This window comes from Loxodonta africana, chromosome 16 (genome assembly GCF_030014295.1).
Source record: "Loxodonta africana isolate mLoxAfr1 chromosome 16, mLoxAfr1.hap2, whole genome shotgun sequence".
Lineage (NCBI taxonomy): Eukaryota > Metazoa > Chordata > Mammalia > Proboscidea > Elephantidae > Loxodonta > Loxodonta africana.
The window spans coordinates 33,856,919-33,875,043 of NC_087357.1; the positions used below are offsets into that span (position 1 = coordinate 33,856,919).

The window sequence follows — 18,125 nt, forward strand, 5'->3', positions numbered from 1 at the left end:
ATACTCCTTCCAGCCCTGGACCACTGTGGTGTCCCAGCCCAGCTTGGGGGTAGATGTGCCTGACTAGTTAATGGAACTAACCGTTTGTTCTGCTGGATTTTGTTATTTTTTTCCTTTCCTCTAACCAAAGTGGAATTAGAAGGGCAGATACATCTGGGTTTTAATAACTATCCTGAAGGACGGTATAGTTAATAGTGGTGTATAAAGAAAGGTGGGTATAGTTTTGTACAAAATACTCTGGTTGTGCATATAAGTAGTGATTAAAATGTAAGTCTTAGGGGTGTGGTGGGAAATTGTGTGACTCAACAGAGATGCTCGCCAGTAATCTTTTCATTTTATTTTTCCTCCAGACACAGAGTTCTGCCCGATCCCTCGTAGGATCCAGTCTAGAAGGTGCAGTAACTCCTCAGGCATCAGCATGGCTGCCCCCAACTTCAGCAGAACGTGAACATCCTCTGTCATGCGTGGTAACTCCTCAAGATGGGTGGGTTCACTTTGTAACAATAGATAGTTGTGTTTTCAAGAGTAGTGGTAGGAATGAGGCAGTGGGCATAGGGTTAAGGCGTAGTCCTCAGTGCCTTATAGTCCATGGTTTGGGTCCTGACCATCCCTTTGTAATAACTTTGGGCAATTTACTTGATTTTTTTAATGTTCTGATTTCCTCATCTGTAAAATGAGAATGTCTCATAAAACTGCTGTGAAAATTTGATGAGCCAATATATGTAAAGTGCTTGGAAGTAAATATACAGCAATTATTATTATCAGGTCAATCCAAGTTCTAAGGTCTTTCTCTGTTACTGGCTTAGCAATTTCTTTTACCCAAACATTATTTCTTCCTTAACCATTTATCTCTATGAGAAATTATGCTGTCTTTTTATATTTATCATTTTGAGGTCCCTAATTACCCCTCAAATTGTTGAGTTAAATGTATTCAACTTGTAACTCAGTATTTCTAAAGTCAGACTTTTCCTCAGTGCCTTAAGTCAGTTTTGCAAATAAGAACTCAAGTCTGAAGCCCTGTGTTTTATTAATTCCTATTCTTTTGCTAAAAACTGAATGACTATCCATTTCTGTTATTTTCTCAGCATAAGATGTGCCGTATCCAGAGCCAGTGGCTCTTTGCTAGCTTGTGTCTTGTTGCTTTTCTCACAACTCATGGAGACTTCTACAGCACCAGCATTTCCTGGAAGCTCTGCCCATAATTAGTTTTGCAGAAGTGCAGCCATGTTACCTCACTGCTCAGGAGATCATGCAGTTGTACATTCTGTACTCTACTTTTATGAGAGAAAAGCACATGGCAGGAAGGCAAGCTGTCATCAGGTATTTTATTTTTTTAAAGAAAGCAAGTTCCAGGGTATGTCTTGGGGTCATTATAGATTTGGCCCAATGTAGTATATCTACAGCTATAGCATAGGCAATAATTGATTATGTAGACCTTGGGAAATATTCCATTAATCGGAATTGAAGTAAATAAAATTTAATACATAACTAACCTTTCTTGCTTTCATTAAAGGCATTTAGGTTTGTTAGGAAACGCTATGGTTGCAAGCGTCACCTCTATACAAGTAACTTGTATTTGAGGTGTGGTTGTTTGCAAAAGTGTATCTGACAAGAATTTTCTAGTACGAATAGATTATAAAACAAAGTTGATTTCAGTGTTGATGTACCTGTGGTACATTATTAGGAAGGATTGGGAACTGTTGGCCTCATTTTTCCATCTGTTGAGTAAGAGCTGAATCAGAGTTTAGTTCTAAGCCAATAGTGGTTACCACCCGTGGCCTACAGCTAATTCTAGTAGACACTGAGGGTTTGTAAAGGAAGAGGTTAGAGGCCATATGGAAGAGGACAGCATGGAGGATAGAAACCAGAATCAGGGTCTCCTGTCAAATAGAAACTTCCAGGGATACTTCTTGGCTCTGGGCAGCTTCCCTGTCACACTGTTTTCTTCTGCTGTTCTCAAGAATCAGCTTGCTTGTTTTCTTTGCTGCTACAACCTAAAGTTTCCAACCAGAGTTGTTGTTGTTTTTACCTTCCCTGATCTCTGCAGAACAAACTGTATTCTTATATCTTCATTAACATTTGTGTCTGTGAAGTAAGCATGCTGGTGTCTTCACAACTGTAAAGGAATGGAAATACTCCAGAAACAAAAAGAGGGCTTTCATCTATGCCACAGGATCATTTTTCTTTTCTTCCCCAGTTAGCATTTTCTAGGTGAAGAAAAGGTTTTATATAAGTGTACCACTTACATTTTAGAGGAAAATCAGATTGGAGTTATAGTGGACTTCTCATGAGAGCTGGGCAGAGGTAGCAGCTTGGAGTAGTAAGCAGTGTCTGCCTCATGGCAGAGGGTGGTGGTGGTGATGAGGAAGCAGAAGACTGTAAAAGTCAGCTGTACTGGGGTGCTAGATTGCAGGAACGGCAGTGATCACCCTGACCTGCAAAACAAGAAAGTAGAGGAAATCCGTATGCCCCTTTGCTGAATTTGAAAAGGCTTTGATCTCTCATCCTACAGGGAGACTTTAGCACAAATGATAGAAGAAAATTTGAATTGTCTTGGCCATTTAAGCACTATTATTCGTGAAGCAAATGAGGAACAGGGCAGTAGTATGATGGTAAGTTTTGTGTGGATATGGGTGTGTGTTTTAGGTATGTTGAGTGCACAGGGTTTAACTTTCCATGTTAGCCTTATCTGGTGCTCGGGATGCATATGGGGAATAGAAGTCATCAGAAGAAAGAGCATTTAAGAAATATCCTGGACCTCAAATCCCCATCTTCTGGCACCCAAGAATATACTAGGATTATGTCATCAATAATCTTCAACAGTAGCATTTTTGGTCAAATTAAATGAGTGATGAGCTTTCTTTGCCATGTGACCAATGAAATTGAATGTTTTGTGCCTTTTTGGTTTAGCAGTCTATTTTCTCCAATAAGATAGGGCAGGATTTTTCTATAATTCAAATATAGTAACTGCTACATGTAAAATGAGTAATGTTAATACAGTTGTAATTAATAGAAGTGCTGATTTTAAGATTTGGTTACTATGAACTATTGATTTGTTAGAACTTAGACAAACTATAGTAAATGCTAATTGAATTAACTTTTACTAAATTTGGTCTCAGTGTTAACTCTTTGTTTCCTCTTTCATTAAGAATAATTATTTACTTCAAATATTCATAAAAACTCTTGAAAATATTTTTAAATTAACAGAAAATAAGGTGGACTAAACTCTAATTGTAATGTTTGTATTTTTCATTTTTCACCTTGGATTCTAAAATGTTCAAACATACAGTAGATTTGCAAGAGTGAACACCTATATTCCTGTCACTTACATTCATCATCTTATTATAACTTTTTTCACGCCTGGTTTTAGAGTCTTGACTGGAGTTGGTTAAAAGAGTGACTTGCCACTTGTTCCCTGCCCACAACCTACAGAAGTTGTCTCTGCACACACATGTTGGAGTTAGTTTTTACGCCATGAAATTACTCTTCAGACATCAGTCAATGGAAGAAATGGCCGTGATTCGAAGCTCCTGGTGATTTTACAAGCACAATGGTTTGATTTTGAGTAATTTTAACCTCTGAACAGATAAGGTTTCATAAAAGTCAATGGGTTTGTTTAAATAACTACAACTATTTAAGGGCATCGTTGTGATTCGTTTGTCTTCAAACTCGGTATAAACGTTACTTGTTTTAAAATGGCTTTTAAAGTTTTAACTTATGGGCACCTAAGGCCAAAAGCGGTTGTGTATACAGAGAAGAAAATCTTTGTATGCATTTTAAGTAGGAGTCTGCCTGTGTTTCTGTGGAAGAGACTGCTCATAAGTAAAATTGGACTTCTTGGAGAATAAACCCTACCTCCTTGTGCTGCACCCAACAAGTGTTCTTCCTGGCATCAGGAGTTGGCTTAATCCCATTTTCAATTTTACTGCACATTCGGCAGTGCTCCTTTCCTACAGTAGGGATTGTGCATCTGTGCCTTTAATACCAGTTAGTCATAATTCCTGATAAGAAATGTGCTATGTGTGTATATGTATTTAAGATGTACATTTAATAATATCAGAGAAGACACCTGTTAATTTATAATGTATTTGAAAGCTTATCTGTTTTTTCATTTGTAAAAATGGGTCATTTGTTTAAAGAACCTTTCATGTCATGCCATACAAATTTATAAAGGTCTACACTTCTTTATCTGTAATTCCCAAATCCAAAAATCTATGAAAACTCAAGGTTTTTCCTAAATTTTTTGACAGCTCGTTTGCTTATAAATCTCATCTGAACTGACATTGAATCTGTTTATCCCATTTAGTGTGAATATTCATTTATTTTGCTCAGAAATATTGTTTTTCATTATTAGGGGTGCTCCTTCAGACCCTGCTGGGGGGTTATGTAGTATATGGCATGGTATGATATATGCACTGAATTACCCTTCTAAAATTTGAAAAATCAGAATCTGAAACATGTGGCCTGAAGGGTTTCAGATAAAGGATTGTGGATCTCTACATCTGTTTAAGTAATTTAGAAGGTATTGTTTGTTTAAAAAAAAATGTGAAATGCTTTTGTATTCTAAACAGTTTTTAACTTTGTGTATTAAATAATTTTTAAATTACTTTTTGAGTCTCCATTCATTAAAATCAGGTTATAATAGAACTGTTGAATATGATTTGGGAAATGTGAAAGTTGAATGAAGTGGAGTCAGAGCACAGAATAACATATAGACTCTCACTGTACTTAGGAATTAAACAGGACTTATGGAAAAAATAGTATTGGGTAGCTGCTTTAATATGGTCTTTTCCCCTCAGATGTCCTTTCACCACTATCCATGTCTAAAAACTATGCCCACGTCTTGCTCTAAAGCTGATTTATCTTCACACCGCCCCCATTTTTGCTAGTGATGACATTTTTCCCAGTCACCCAAGTTTGAAACCTTGGGGTTGGTTGTATTCTTCTCAAATCCTTTTAGTCATAAAGTTCCACTGTCTCTCTAAAGATGAAAATTCTGTCCCTATCAAATGTTACACTAGGCAGTCTCTCTCTTGCTCCCCTAGTTCTAGAAAATTTTAATCAATAAACATTTATTGAGTGCCTGTTACTTGGAAGATATGAGCTAGATGTCAAGATCAGACACAGTTAACACAGGCAGTACAGTAGAAGAATGGTTATCTGGGAGTTTGAACACTGTAATCCATCCAAACATTGCGTTGTTAAAGGTTTTTTGTAAATGATCATGCATTTTCTAAAGAATATTGTAATTGTCGATAAAAGATTTGCTAAAGGGTGGGGCTGTTTTGATGGTGGCTGGGATGATGTTAGAGCAGCCTGATCCACACGATGGGCAGGTGGTGTGAGTCAGAATAGACTGTCTTTGTGACATCACCACAGTGATGGTGTATGCTTTTGATGTATAAGTTGAGAACAATTTATTTTGAATGGCAATTGTGAATTTTTTATACCACTATCACTAAACCAAACAATATTATGAAAAACCATGAGAATGCATCCAGAAAAGATAGTGGCTGGAGCAAGTTATTTTTTATTCTTTGTGCTTTTATTGGAGTTAAAATAGCTAAGTGCTGCAAATACCACTTATCAGGAACAAACAAGGTCCCAGAGGTTCCTAGGTAATAAAAATCAAATTAATGATAAAGATAAGTGCATTTACTGAAGTAACAAGGTAGAGTTATCCGGGAGGGCTTGCTTTAATGAGGACTTGAGTGGATTCTATACATTCCTTCCCATTTGCTACTACTGAGGTAACCCTGGGCTCAGTCTCCTAACCACTTGACTTCCTTGCTTTCTGTCTGTCTCCACAGAGTCACTGGCCTAAAGCACTGCTTTCCCATATTTCCCTGTTCAGGAGGTTACTAGACCTTCCAGCCCTAGGCCACCTTGACCAGTTCTGGTTCTACTGCTAGCCTGCGCCATTATTGCCCACCTTCTTTACTATGCTAGTCTTAAAAACAACTGTTGCCATGGGGTCTACTCAGACCCATGGGGATCCCATGTGTGTCAGAGTAGAACTGTGCTCCACAGGGTTTTCAGTGGCTGATTTTCTGAAAGTAGATCACTGGGCGTTTCTTCCAAGGCACCTCTAGGTGGTCTTGAACCTCCAACCTTTTGGTTAGTAGTTGAGCAGGTTAGCTGTTTGCACCACCCAGGGACTCCATGCTGCCCATATTCCCTCTCATTTGTGTATCTACTGTTTTCCCTTGTCTTCTTTTACTGACCAAATAATTTCTGCACATGGTGCAAAATTTTAAAACACGAAAAAAATGAAAATGAAGTGTGTCGCCTTCTGTCCTTTAGTCACCCAGTTCCCCTTCAAGTAGAAAAAAAAGGGCATTCAAGCGTTTCAATTTCTTGTCCTAGCTTCCACACTTAAACCTGCTCTAGCTCGTTCTGTTCCCATTACTTGGATGCCCTTCATAAAGCCCGCACTGAACCAGCTTAGGTGTTCAAACAATAATTAATGGTAAGTAAATGATGCCGTTGGATCGAACGCCCTCAGCACTTTACTGGCAACAAGTCTGGGAGCTCCTCAAGTGCAGGGTCCGTGCCTGAAGCACGTGCTTGCCACATAGGCTCGGTATAAACCACAAAAGTTCGCAACAGCGACCACACTAAGAGGAAGCGGGTTGTCGCACAACAACATACTGACGAGTCAGACCTTTATCCGAGAGCCCCTGTCCTTTCCTCTGCACTGTTGCTTAAGCCAGACTATCGATTTCCACCCCTTTCCGGAGCAGATAACCACCACCCATGCACAGAAAAGGACCCCCTCGGAAAAAATTGCGCGGCCGCCGGCTGGGAGAATTTTGTCCCGTCCGCTCCCCGTCTCCGCCCGCGGGGCTGGCGGCAGCGTCGCTGTGCGTCCTCGCGCAGCCGTACTTCTGGGGAGTGGGCGGGGCCGGCTGTGGCGGCGGTTGGCGCGGCCAGAGAGGCGGCTGCACGTGCGGGCGGGGGGGGATGCGTCACTGATCGGTGAGGCGCGGCCGGGGGTCGGCCTCCCTCCGGAGCCCGCAGCGGGCCCCTTCTCAGTTAGTGCCCTCCGGCGGGAGAGCAGCCGTTGGGAGAGGGGGGGTGTCATGACGCTCACCTGCCCGGGTTGGCCCACGGGCCGCCTCGGGCGGAGGGGGAAGCGGTCTCTACAAGAAAGGAAAAATGATGGGAAAGGGGCACAGGACTCCCCAGCTCGGCCTGCGGTCGCGCCCCTGGTCTCCGAGCGGGAGGGTGGTCACTGAAGGGGGTGCTCCTGTCACTCACGGGGCTGGGGCTCCTTCCCTCCCTCATCCAGGAGGAACAAGGATGAATATGACTCAAGCCCGGGTTCTGGTGGCTGCAGTGGTGGGGCTGGTGGTTGTCCTCCTGTATGCCTCCATTCACAAGATCGAAGAAGGACACCTGGCTGTGTACTACAGGTGAGCGGCGTGTGCAGCCAGTTCAGGTTCTAGAGCAGATGGAAAGAGGACTCCTTTAAAGTAGAGTGGAGAAGTTGTTCCCTCTGCAGCGTCCTGAAGAGCGAGCGCTCCCCAGTCCTAGGAAGTGCCCAAGGGAAAGTATGGGCAACAGCAGCAGGCTTTTTAGGGTACCCTCCAGGTGTTTGACAGTGTTCGTCCTACATACATTTTGTTGCAGAGATTTAGACCCCTGGCTGTTATTCTTCATATACAACACTTAGTTATTTGTAGAAAGGCAAGCAGGCAGTGAGTAGTTACTCCAGCGGTAACCAATGAGATGGGTAAGTTGTTATATTCCATCTAACTGCACAAGCTTTTAGTTTGTAGTTACAGATGCTGTTTAGAGAATCCAGACCTGTTTATGGTTGTTTCTTGGATTTTTCCTTTTAAAGCCCTCAAGTGTCTGGCTTATGAGGCCTTGATGACCATGGCAGTTGTTGTATCCCTGGATCTTGAGGGACATAAACAGGATTGATGAGCCACCCTCCTCCCACCTTACTTTTACTTTTCGAGTTGAGACGAATCGTATGAAATATGTTACTGTCTAGTTGAGCTTGCAGAGCCTTTCCTTTAGCATAATTACCACCAGGTCCTTTTGATTTAGACTAGTAAGAGAGGACAATTTGTGGAGAAATTGGGATAGTGGTGTTTACAAAAAGAGCTTCAACTTTTTGCTTGTTTTTATCTGTCCCTCAACTTGGTATTTCTTCTTTTAGAGCCATCTTGAGTCTTAGAAACAGTCTTCAGTGTGAGGAGCTAGTTTCAACTACAATATTAGCATAAGAAATGACAGATTATTCAATTTTCTGTCTAGTTGAGCATTTTCTTCCTGACAGTGAAACCAAGGAAAGCACATTTCAGGGTATGGCTCTGAAAGAATGAGGGATGAGCCTTAAATATTTCATCTCTCCTTAGTTATTTGTCATGAGTTCTTTGCAAACCTATTCATATTTTCAGGATAATAAACTTTAAGTTCTATGAATTTATTATTAACTGTGTAAAGTAGAACTTTTAAAATATTTGCTCCCAAAATGCCTCCTTTTTTATAATTTTTGAGGTGGGCTTTCTCACATTCACTTGTTTGGAGAACAAGTCCATGTTCATATCCTGTCTACTTATAATCTTACCCCCTTACCATTCATCTTTCCATGCTAATTTTTTTCCTGTTTTTATATACTTTATACAGTCAGTATTTTAGTTGTATTGCACATAGATTAAAAGAATCTCGAGCCTCAGAAATTTTCTCCTTCCTTGAAAGTTTGTGTCTTCTTTTTTTCAACCCGGTGATTAAATGTTTTCATCTGACTCTCTTTATGTATGATTAAACTGTGAGCCCTTGGAACTTTTTTCCACGAGTATTTCTCAGAAGGTTAAAGACCAAGGAGATCCTTTAAACCTGACAGTGGTACAGGAGACCCAGAGGTATAGTTGGTCCAGCTTATGAAACAAGGTGTAACATCCAGCAGTTTGGCTTGATCTTTTCACCTTTTGGGGTGTGGCAGGTATTTTAGGGAGCAGCACTTGTTCACCATGAATAACTCATGTTAGTAAGGCTTTATTAGGTCAGTAGCATGAGTAAGAGTGAATATTTGTTTTAGCATTTTAGATTTAGAGAATTTCTCTCTTTATAATCTTGTCAAATTGAAACATCTTTTTGCAGGGGAGGAGCTTTACTAACTAGCCCCAGTGGACCAGGCTATCATATCATGTTGCCTTTCATTACTACGTTCAGATCTGTGCAGGTGAGTGATTCCTAGGGAAGCCCCCACACTGGATAGACAGGTGTAACAGGAGCAGTTACCACACTTGTGGGTGGAGATGGATTTCCTTATTGCTTAAGCAGATGGTAGCATTTACTTAAACGGAGGAGTTAAAGTTCAGAGTACAATTGTCATAGCATACGTTGTGATGAACCACCTCACTCTCTTGACATGCGTTAGAAGTATGAGCTAGGCAGCTTGGGACGCTTGACTTTTCCCGTCTCTATTTTATAGTGGTATGCAGCAGGCTTTCTGTTAAGTATTTGTTGCTGCTCTAAAAATAAGAGCCAGAATTGGGAACACAACTAGAAATGCAAACCAGTGACTGCTTGGTTTAGAACATTGTTTGGTTTCCATAGAGGCAGGCTCCTGGGCTACTGTTATCATGGAGAATCTGGATTTCTATATGTACACAGTTTTTCTGTCTCAGGTTTTTTGCCTAGTACGTTAGCACAGTTTTATGTGGAGCCTTAGTGAATGTTCTGTTTTAACAACATCTTAGAATATTTGAAATAAGCATCTGATCACCCAGAAGAGTATCTTTACCATGAGAGACACGTAGTAAATACATATCTTTTAACACAAGATGACAAAGTAAAATTAGACTGTGACTACTTTTGCAAGTTCTATGTGATTATAAATTTTTGGATTCAGAAGATACTTTTTACCATTTGCTGCAGATTTTTCAGAACTCAGGAAAATGTAGATGTCATTTAATTTTGTTAGCCATTGAGTCAGCCCCTGACTCATGGTGACCCCATGCACAACAGAATTGGGCTGTGTTATTCATAGGGTTTTCATTGGGAGATTTTTGGGATATGGATAACCAGACCTTTCTTCTAGTTTGTCTTAGTCCGAAAATTCTGCTGAAACCTGTTCAGCGTCATAGCAACATGCAAGCCTCCACTGAGAGATGGGTGGTGGCTGCACATGAGGTACACGGGCCGGGAATCAAACCTCGGTCTCCTGTGTGGGAGGCGAGAGTCCTACAACTGAACCACCACTGTTGTGTATTTAATCTCAGCCTTGTAATTTAAGTTAGTGCTTCCTGTCATCGTGAATACTTAAACCCCTAGGTTTCCTTCTAGTCTTCTTTTAGGTGGCTTAGGGCCAGAATGTGTATATTGAAGAGAAATGTGATGTTCTTCCGTGAGATTGATTTCTGTGTTTTCCCATGTTTATTTTATTCACTCTTGCCTTAGTTCATGCTCACCTCTCACCATCTGCCTACATTCCTCCCTTCTCTTTTTTCCTGTCTAAACCTTACTAGCGTTTTTTAGGCTCATTTCACATCCCTCCTTTTCTCACCTATAGCTCTTAAAGTCTGTTTCATAAGTTTTGGCCCTTGGTCTTATTTCTTTTAGTTATGCTTTTTTTTTTTTTTAATTGTTTTCGTGTATATTTTCTTTCAAAAAAGTCTCCATGCTTATGGAGGTTTGGGGGCAAGTGTTGCGCACACTTAAATTTCTGCCTTCCCACTTAGGGCGGAAGTTGTTACATTGAGGTGATTTCTTAGGAAGTAGTGTGGTGTGGTGAACTTGGGGCCAGAAATCTAGAGACTTAAGTTCTGGCCCTGCCTTTTCCACCAATGGGTTGCGTGACTTTTGGCAAATCACTTAACTGTTGTAGACTTCAGTCATTCCTCTGCAAAAAAAGGGATTTTAATTACATGACCTCACCTTCCCAACAGCCCAAACAGTCTGTATTGATGTTATCAGCAGCAGCATCAAACCCTTAGATATAAGAGGCTTTTTTGGAGTGTTCAGAGCCAGGTAAATCTGTGTCTTCTTAAAGCTCATGCAGAGACATATAAAGGAGATACAGACAGTAAACATTAGACAGACTTAAGAATTCAGTTACATGTATATTAAATCTGTATATACAAACTGTCATAAGAGATATAAATGAAATTAGTAAAAAAGATTTCAGTGTAAGCTAATAGACTTTGCATCAACAAAAAACTGAATGTTAGGGCTGGTGAAACTAGGAATGTTCTTTCTTGCTTTATATGTGAAATAGTAACATTCTAGGAGAAGTTATAGTAATAAAACCCTTTTAAGACATTGTTCTTAAGAGAATGAGACATAAATTCATTTTTTAGGAATTTTTGGAGTGCATTCAAGACACAGCCCAATATAAATAAATGGTTTAAGAAACTTGGTAATTGGTAGGAATATATATGAAGCATCTTGGGACATGTGAAATCCCATGTATCATGTAAGAGAGAAGAATGCATAGAGAAATGATATGCAACCTTCAACCTTTAGAGTACATATAAAATAACCAAAGACTTGCTTTCAGAATCAGTATTCTGTTGTGCTGGGAAAGTAACTTCTAAGATAAAAGAAGAACAGTCATGGGGATAGAGCATTAACTTGAAGTTTAACATTTGAACTCTTTCCTAGTTCTTGATTCAAAAATTGACCAGAGACTATCCCTTAGATTTAAATATGAATGTGTATTATATTTAAAGTGGGTATGGAATATGGAAATTCCATTTGGTTAATGTTTTGAAGGAAATAAGTTGAACTCATCTTTCCGTCTCCCCCCCCCACTTCCCCTAGAAATGTCACTAATGTTTACCATCACCCCTAGAGTTAGTTATATTTTATCCTTTTCCCCCCTGTAATTTTATATTCAACGAACTATCACATCCTTCATCTGTTATATCTCTTGAATTAACAGCTCTATGGCCTTACTAAATTAACCTGAATAAATTAATACTTGAGCATCCCAGCTGATTTTCTTGCTTCCAGTTATGATGGATAATGAGAACCATATCATGTATTTGCAAGGGAATTAAGTAAAGAACATAATTTTGAGAGGTTCATTTTGTGAAGGTGTATAAGGTAGGGAAACCCTGGTGGCATAGTGGTTAAGTGCTACGGCTGCTAACCAAGAGGTCAGCAGTTCGAATCTGCCAGGTGCTCCCTGGAAACTCTATGGGGCAGTTCTACTCTGTTCTGTAGGGTCGCTATGAGTCGGAATCAACTCAACGGCACTGGGTTTGTTTTTTTTTTTTTTTTTTTTTTGTATAAAGTAGACTTAGGGAAAGCCCAAACTCCCCAGCCAACATTTAGGGTCCTACTCTACCTAGTACCACCATGTTCTCCTCTCAGAATTTCACTGCTCATCTAAATTGCCCCATCTGCCCTAGGCAAGCTGGTCACCTTCCTGTCTCCTATACATACAGTTTGTCTTCAACTTTGTGTATCCGAATAGGACATTTACTGAACTTAAGATGTTGCTCTGCCTCAAATGTCAGTTCTTATTTCACCATTTCTAGGCCTGGCTTAGGAACCCTGGTGCCTCAGCGGTTAAGTTCTGGGCTGCTTATCAGCAATTCGAACCCACACAGTGGCTCTGCAGGAGAAAGATGTGGCAGGCACTCTGCTCCTGGAAAGATTGACAGCCTTGGAAACCCTTTGGGCCAGTTCTGCCCTATTCTGTAGGGTTGCTATGAGTCAGAATCGACTCAACAGCAATGGGTTTGGTTTGGTTTTTGGTAGACCTAGCTTATAAACGCTTTAACTCAGAGAGCTCCGCAAACTGCGATTTTACCCTCTATCACTTAACACATTAACAGAGGTTTGTACTCTGTTGTTTTGTACCTGTCGATAGGTTTCTTTGTAAGGATTTTATCTCCTCTCTTAGATTGTGGGCTCTTGGCAAACAGGCCCCAGGTTTCCTTTTTCTTTTGTATTCCGTAACACGGTGTGTTGCTGTGTGCTTAAATAAGGCATTGTGTGTCCAGAATACACTCATTAGATGCTATTGGAGGCACCTATTGGAGGCCTTAGAGTGCAGCGGGGAGTTGTCCTGGATCGGAACAAAGGTGTGATGTGGGCAAGATAGTCACACGCTAGATGATTGGTTCACTAGAACAAAGCAGTGCAGGTGGTGGCATTTCCTCAAGGAAAATTGATAGTCCAGGTGAGAGGTCACCAGGGCCTGACCCAAAATATTGACTACAGCTTTAGAGAAGAAAGGTTGCTGTTGAGTTCAGGGGGCACCTTTGAGTCATAGACTGCTTGAAGTACATAATAGTTATCTTTTATCTTCAGTGTAAACAGTAATATGAGCAATGGAATCAAAGTTCAGATTGCAAGTCCTAGCTGTAGTATCCTCTTGGATAAGCAGTGTAGTTGGCTTACATGCCCAGGCCAGCTCCAGGCAAATGTGGGACTCTGAAAGAACAGGTTTCTACTTATTAGCATTTGAACCCTTTCCTAGTGCATCTTGATTCAAACATTAACTATAAAACATTTTGTCTCGAATCTTTCATTTCTACCAGGATACAAAAAGAAACGATTCCTCTGGTAGCTAATCTTTGGGGACTGAAATTGTTACAGAGCTCTGCTATACTTACTTTTCAGCAGTCATCAGAGGTTTTCCCCTGGGATCAGTAAGTACTTTGAAGATGTGTGTCCTGAGTATTGATGATATATTTTTCCCTCCCCAGACAACACTACAAACTGATGAAGTTAAAAATGTGCCTTGTGGAACAAGGTAAGCTTTCCTCTTGCTTACCAGCCCCCCTTTAGTTTAGATGAAGTTTCTTTTCATAAAGCTGTGATCACTTAGACATCTTTCAAATAGGCATGACAGTAACCCAGGGGGATTTCTCTTCTGAGCATTATTTGAGCACAGGCTTATCTGTAAATGGAAGTGTTTCATATTAAGAGCCATTATGGTGTCATCGAAAAAAGTATGGGCTTTAGAGACAGCAGACCTGACATCACATATCAGCATTGCTGCATCTGCTTTTGACTTTTCCAAGCTTAGCTTCCTCACTTACAAAAATCATGTAATAAGACCTATCTTGTAGAGTTAGATCATAAGGATTAGGATTAGTGAATATAGAGTACGTAACATAGCACTTGGCCCAGAGTACATGCTCAATAAAAGATAGTTTTAAATTAAATCATCCCACCTTCTTCCCATCTGTAGTCTTAAATGTCATCTAATTTAGAGTTTCTGATTCAGTAGTCTGGAGTGAAGCCCGAGGATTTTCATTTCTAACAAAAGTTCTCAGGTGGTGCTGATGCTGCTAGTCCAAGAATCTCATTTGGGAATCACTACCCTAAAGAGCTTTAGGGAGAGAAAGGCAAGCAAGGCCCAAATTATTTATAGAGTATAATCAATACATTGAATTGTATCAGAAGAAGTATGTAAAGTGCAAGGTATTTTTTAAATGACGTAAATAACATATTGAAGCCTATGAAAGAGGCTTTAACATCTATAACCAAAAAATCCATTGCTTTCGAGTCGATTTGGACCCATAGTGACCCTATAGGACAGAGTAGAACTGCCCCTTAGTTTCCAAGGAGCGCCTGGTGGATTTGAACTGCCAACCTTTTGGTTAGTAGCCGTAGCTCTTAGTCACCAGGATACCAGGGTTTCCTTAATGTCTATAGAGGGACAGAAATGCTTTTAAAAAGGGAGCAAACTCCCTCTGTGTTTTAAGCTAATATATTTGTGATCACCTTCTCCCTATGTCTATCTATAACTCTTTTATGGTTTCCCTTTAGAGATGACTTAAAATTGTCAGGTGGTGGGATTTTGGATAATTTTTATTTTCATCTTCATGCCTTTCTAAGTTTCCCAGATTTTCTTCAGTGAGCAGGTGTTACCATTTAGTATCAGAAAGTAAATCAGTAGGAAGACTTAGTTATTTCTATAGAGTTTGAAAATCTCTAACTCCATGTGTCTTAAATTGAGGTACATATGCCCTTCAGGGTATGTACTGGTAGGCCAGGAAGTATACCAAACCAAAACCAAACCCGTTGCCATCGAGTTGATTTCAACTCATAGCAACTATACAGGACAGAGTAGAACTGCACCATAGTGTTTCCAAGGAGCAGCTGGTGGATTTGAACTGCTGAACTCTTGGTTATCAGCCAAGCTCTCAACCACTGTGCCACCAGGGCTCCCTAGGAAGTATAGGAAGCCATAAACAAGACCTGTCTTTCTGTAGTGCCAGCTTTACTTGAGGGGGGCAGATGCTTTTCATATTAGAATGAATACAGATAGGTAGATTAAAAATCCTGGTGAATTCTTAAAATTAGGCAGGGAACATCAAAAGGATATTCAGCTTGTGACTGGCCTCCATACCTCTTGGGAACCTTTTCACTTTGCTTGGTTCCTCAGTGGAAAAGTGGAGAAGTGCACTGCCCTGACTGGTGACTTCAGTTAATTAGGGCAAAGTGCTAAGTAGCTCTGGGTTATAGATTTAGCCTTCATGTGAGCCAGTTTGATCAGAGCTGTTGGAAGCGGGCATTTGATTAAGGGAGGAGCCAGGTGAGTGTGTGGAGGCAGAATAGTAGAGTGTCCTCTCTGACCCTGGAAAGGGTCATTTTAATCAAGCAGTATCATATGTCTGTAGATTTTCCTTGTAAATGTCTATCATGTGGCATATGCTTGGGTATACAAGATTAATTTGGGATTATTGTGGACTTGTATTTGACTTACATATCTTCCATTTCCTTTGTTTTTAGTGGTGGGGTCATGATCTATATTGACCGAATAGAAGTGGTTAATATGTTGGCTCCTTATGCAGGTATGGTACCCATCTACTGTTTTTTTTTTTTAATAGTCATCATCAGAGTACTTATGATTTGAGAGATTCCCTGAGGAATAGGAACGTACTTTAAAGTTTCATGACATCAGTGGCTTCTGATAAATGTAAGAGAAGAAGTCAGTGGCATATTCTGGATAGGGTTGACTTTCTGCAATGACATGGGTTGCTCTTCTCTGAGTAGAGTGGCTTCTAAGAGCAAGATCATTGATTATTTCTAGAATTGGAAAGTAGTATTTTATCCAGTCAGGATGAGAAATTATTTCCTTGTGTGGTAATAATCTGTAGCTTATTGATTTTGTGACCATAGGCAGATCTTTTCTAGTTGATATTTGGTCTAATTTGCAAAGCAACCAAAGTCCTCAGTGAAGGGAAAGCATTTTTTTGGTAAAAGATGAAAACCCATGGAGATGGAATGGGCACCGTTCAAATAAACTTAATTAGAAGCTTTGGTCGAGCTCTAAAGAACACTCTTGCTGTTATCTTCATCCTTGTCAAAACTAGCATGCCCGGTATATATAGGGTACTGTGTTTGGCAAGGAAACCATGGTGACTTAGTGGTTAAGTGCTGCGGCTGCTAACCAAAAGGTCAGCAGTTTACATCCATCAGGCACTCCTTGGAAACTCTATGGGGCAGTTCTACTCTGTCCTGTAGGGTCTCTATGTGTCAAAATCGACTTGACGCCAGCAGATTTTTGGTGCTTGGCAAGGACAGTTCACAGAGGTGAAGTTGTAGCTTTTGCCCTCAAGGAGTTTTTATTTTACTTCAGAGGACATGATAACAGACCTAAGAAGATATACTGGGATATAAGGACATGTTAAATTTAACATCACAGGCATAGGCAAAAATAGCAGAAAGATTTCAGAGCAGAAAACAGGCTGTATTGCTGTCAAGTGAATTTGGATCAATTTTTAAGCATTTTCCTTATCTTTTTTCCTCTGCTCTCCCTAGTGTAAAATGCAGGTTGTAGTAGCAGTAGTAATCCGGCATCATCAGAACCTGTCTAATTTTAAGGGAGAAAATGACCAGGATCAGCCCAAAGTGATCCCTATGAGGTGGAGGTTAGACATACCTCCACTCTCAAACCTTTTTTTAAAAATCCTGACCAGCTGTCCTTCCCATGGCACTCTCTACTTCTCTGTGTTGCAGTGACCACACACAACATCACAGACCATACTTACAGTTAAGTGGTTTCTTAAGGAACAGATTACAACTCAAGAATCAGGATCAGGAAGCATGTGGGCAGAATTTCCCTTCTTTAGGGCAGGACAGTTCTCTCAACTTCTCTCGGCCCCCTGAGGACTGCCTCCTCTTGGCCCTGCCCTCTGCCACTATCTGCTCTGAGCCGCTGGATCCCTTCCAGGCCTGTTGATGCTGGCTCTGCCACTGGGCCCCTGCTGGGCCTCTCACTCTCTTCAGTGTTACAGCCATTGACCATTGTTACAGCTCTTAGGAAATTCCTTGCCTCCTTTCTTTCTCTGCTGCTTCTGCTTTCTTCCTTCTTCCTGCTTTTCTTCTTTCTGACCAACCTCTGTGGGGCTGGCTGCTTAAATACGCAAACTACTTGTCAGTTTAAGGCATGGCACTTCTCTCAGGGCCATGAACTAACCAGTCCCCTCTTGGTAGGCCACAGACACTTCAACACTTCATTTGCATAGTTTGACCAATCCCTGCAGGGTGCATGCCAATTACAGGGCAGCCAGCTGCCCAGGATTAGACGAAAGTATCAAACTAAGTTGTTCACAGCCTACTCAGGAAGTGTCAGTCAACCTGGGCAAAAGTAACAATCTCTGGGGTAAAAAACCAGGGCAAAGGTAACTATTCAGGGTTTAGGGGGAAAATCTCTGAAGCTCTTTTTGCAAGAGCCAAGGCAGAATGCCAGAAGGAACTCATTTCACCACACCGGATCACAAATCATTGGAATGAATTACAGGCAGTCTCCAAGTTTCAGATTACGAATGAGATCAGTTCCTAACTGTGTCTTTAAGTCAAATTTGTAGTTACTTTTTTTACAGAACAGGTACATACTATTCTTATTTAGCCTTACAAGAAAACTAAAGGCTCTAAGCCCTTGCTATGATTTAAAAGCTGTATGTGCAGTAGGTGAAGGTGGTCCTGATGAATTTTCTTGTGAGTAGGGGTTGGTTCAGTCATTTCGAAGTGAGGGCAAATTTACATAACAATAAAGGACGAGAACCTCTTCTATTGCCCTTTGCCCAAGGACTGCCTGTATAGTCAGGAAAACAAAAAGGGAAGAGACCTATGGTTCTCTGGTCAGAGAGAAATAGGAAACTATTAGATCACCAGTTCACTTGGAAAATGATCAAGCAAGT

At 40.6% G+C, this 18,125-nt stretch overlaps 2 protein-coding genes across 7 annotated transcripts in view; both read left to right on the forward strand.

The window, feature by feature from the left end:
• Nucleotides 1-4,527, forward strand: part of CHUK (component of inhibitor of nuclear factor kappa B kinase complex) — a 43,854-nt gene extending 39,327 nt beyond the window's left edge. Inside the window, exons 19-21 of one of the 3 annotated variants that reach the window (XM_010589068.3) lie at nucleotides 351-467; nucleotides 2,513-2,612; nucleotides 3,371-4,527. In XM_010589068.3, the coding sequence (XP_010587370.1) occupies nucleotides 351-467; nucleotides 2,513-2,581 (186 nt within the window). In that variant the 3' untranslated portion in view covers nucleotides 2,582-2,612; nucleotides 3,371-4,527. Of the gene's footprint in view, nucleotides 1-350; nucleotides 485-2,512; nucleotides 2,613-3,370 lie in introns of all 3 variants that reach the window. The other 2 variants (XM_003409178.4, XM_064269450.1) reach the window with 2 other exon arrangements.
• Nucleotides 4,528-5,992: 1,465 nt separating this feature from the next.
• The window catches only part of ERLIN1 (ER lipid raft associated 1), a 50,627-nt gene continuing 38,494 nt past the window's right edge, over nucleotides 5,993-18,125 (forward strand). For 2 of the 4 annotated variants that reach the window (XM_023546823.2, XM_023546821.2), the window contains exons 1-4: nucleotides 6,989-7,415; nucleotides 9,115-9,196; nucleotides 13,677-13,723; nucleotides 15,712-15,773. In XM_023546823.2, the coding sequence (XP_023402591.1) occupies nucleotides 7,159-7,415; nucleotides 9,115-9,196; nucleotides 13,677-13,723; nucleotides 15,712-15,773 (448 nt within the window). In that variant the 5' untranslated portion in view covers nucleotides 6,989-7,158. The other 2 variants (XM_023546822.2, XM_003409179.3) reach the window with 2 other exon arrangements.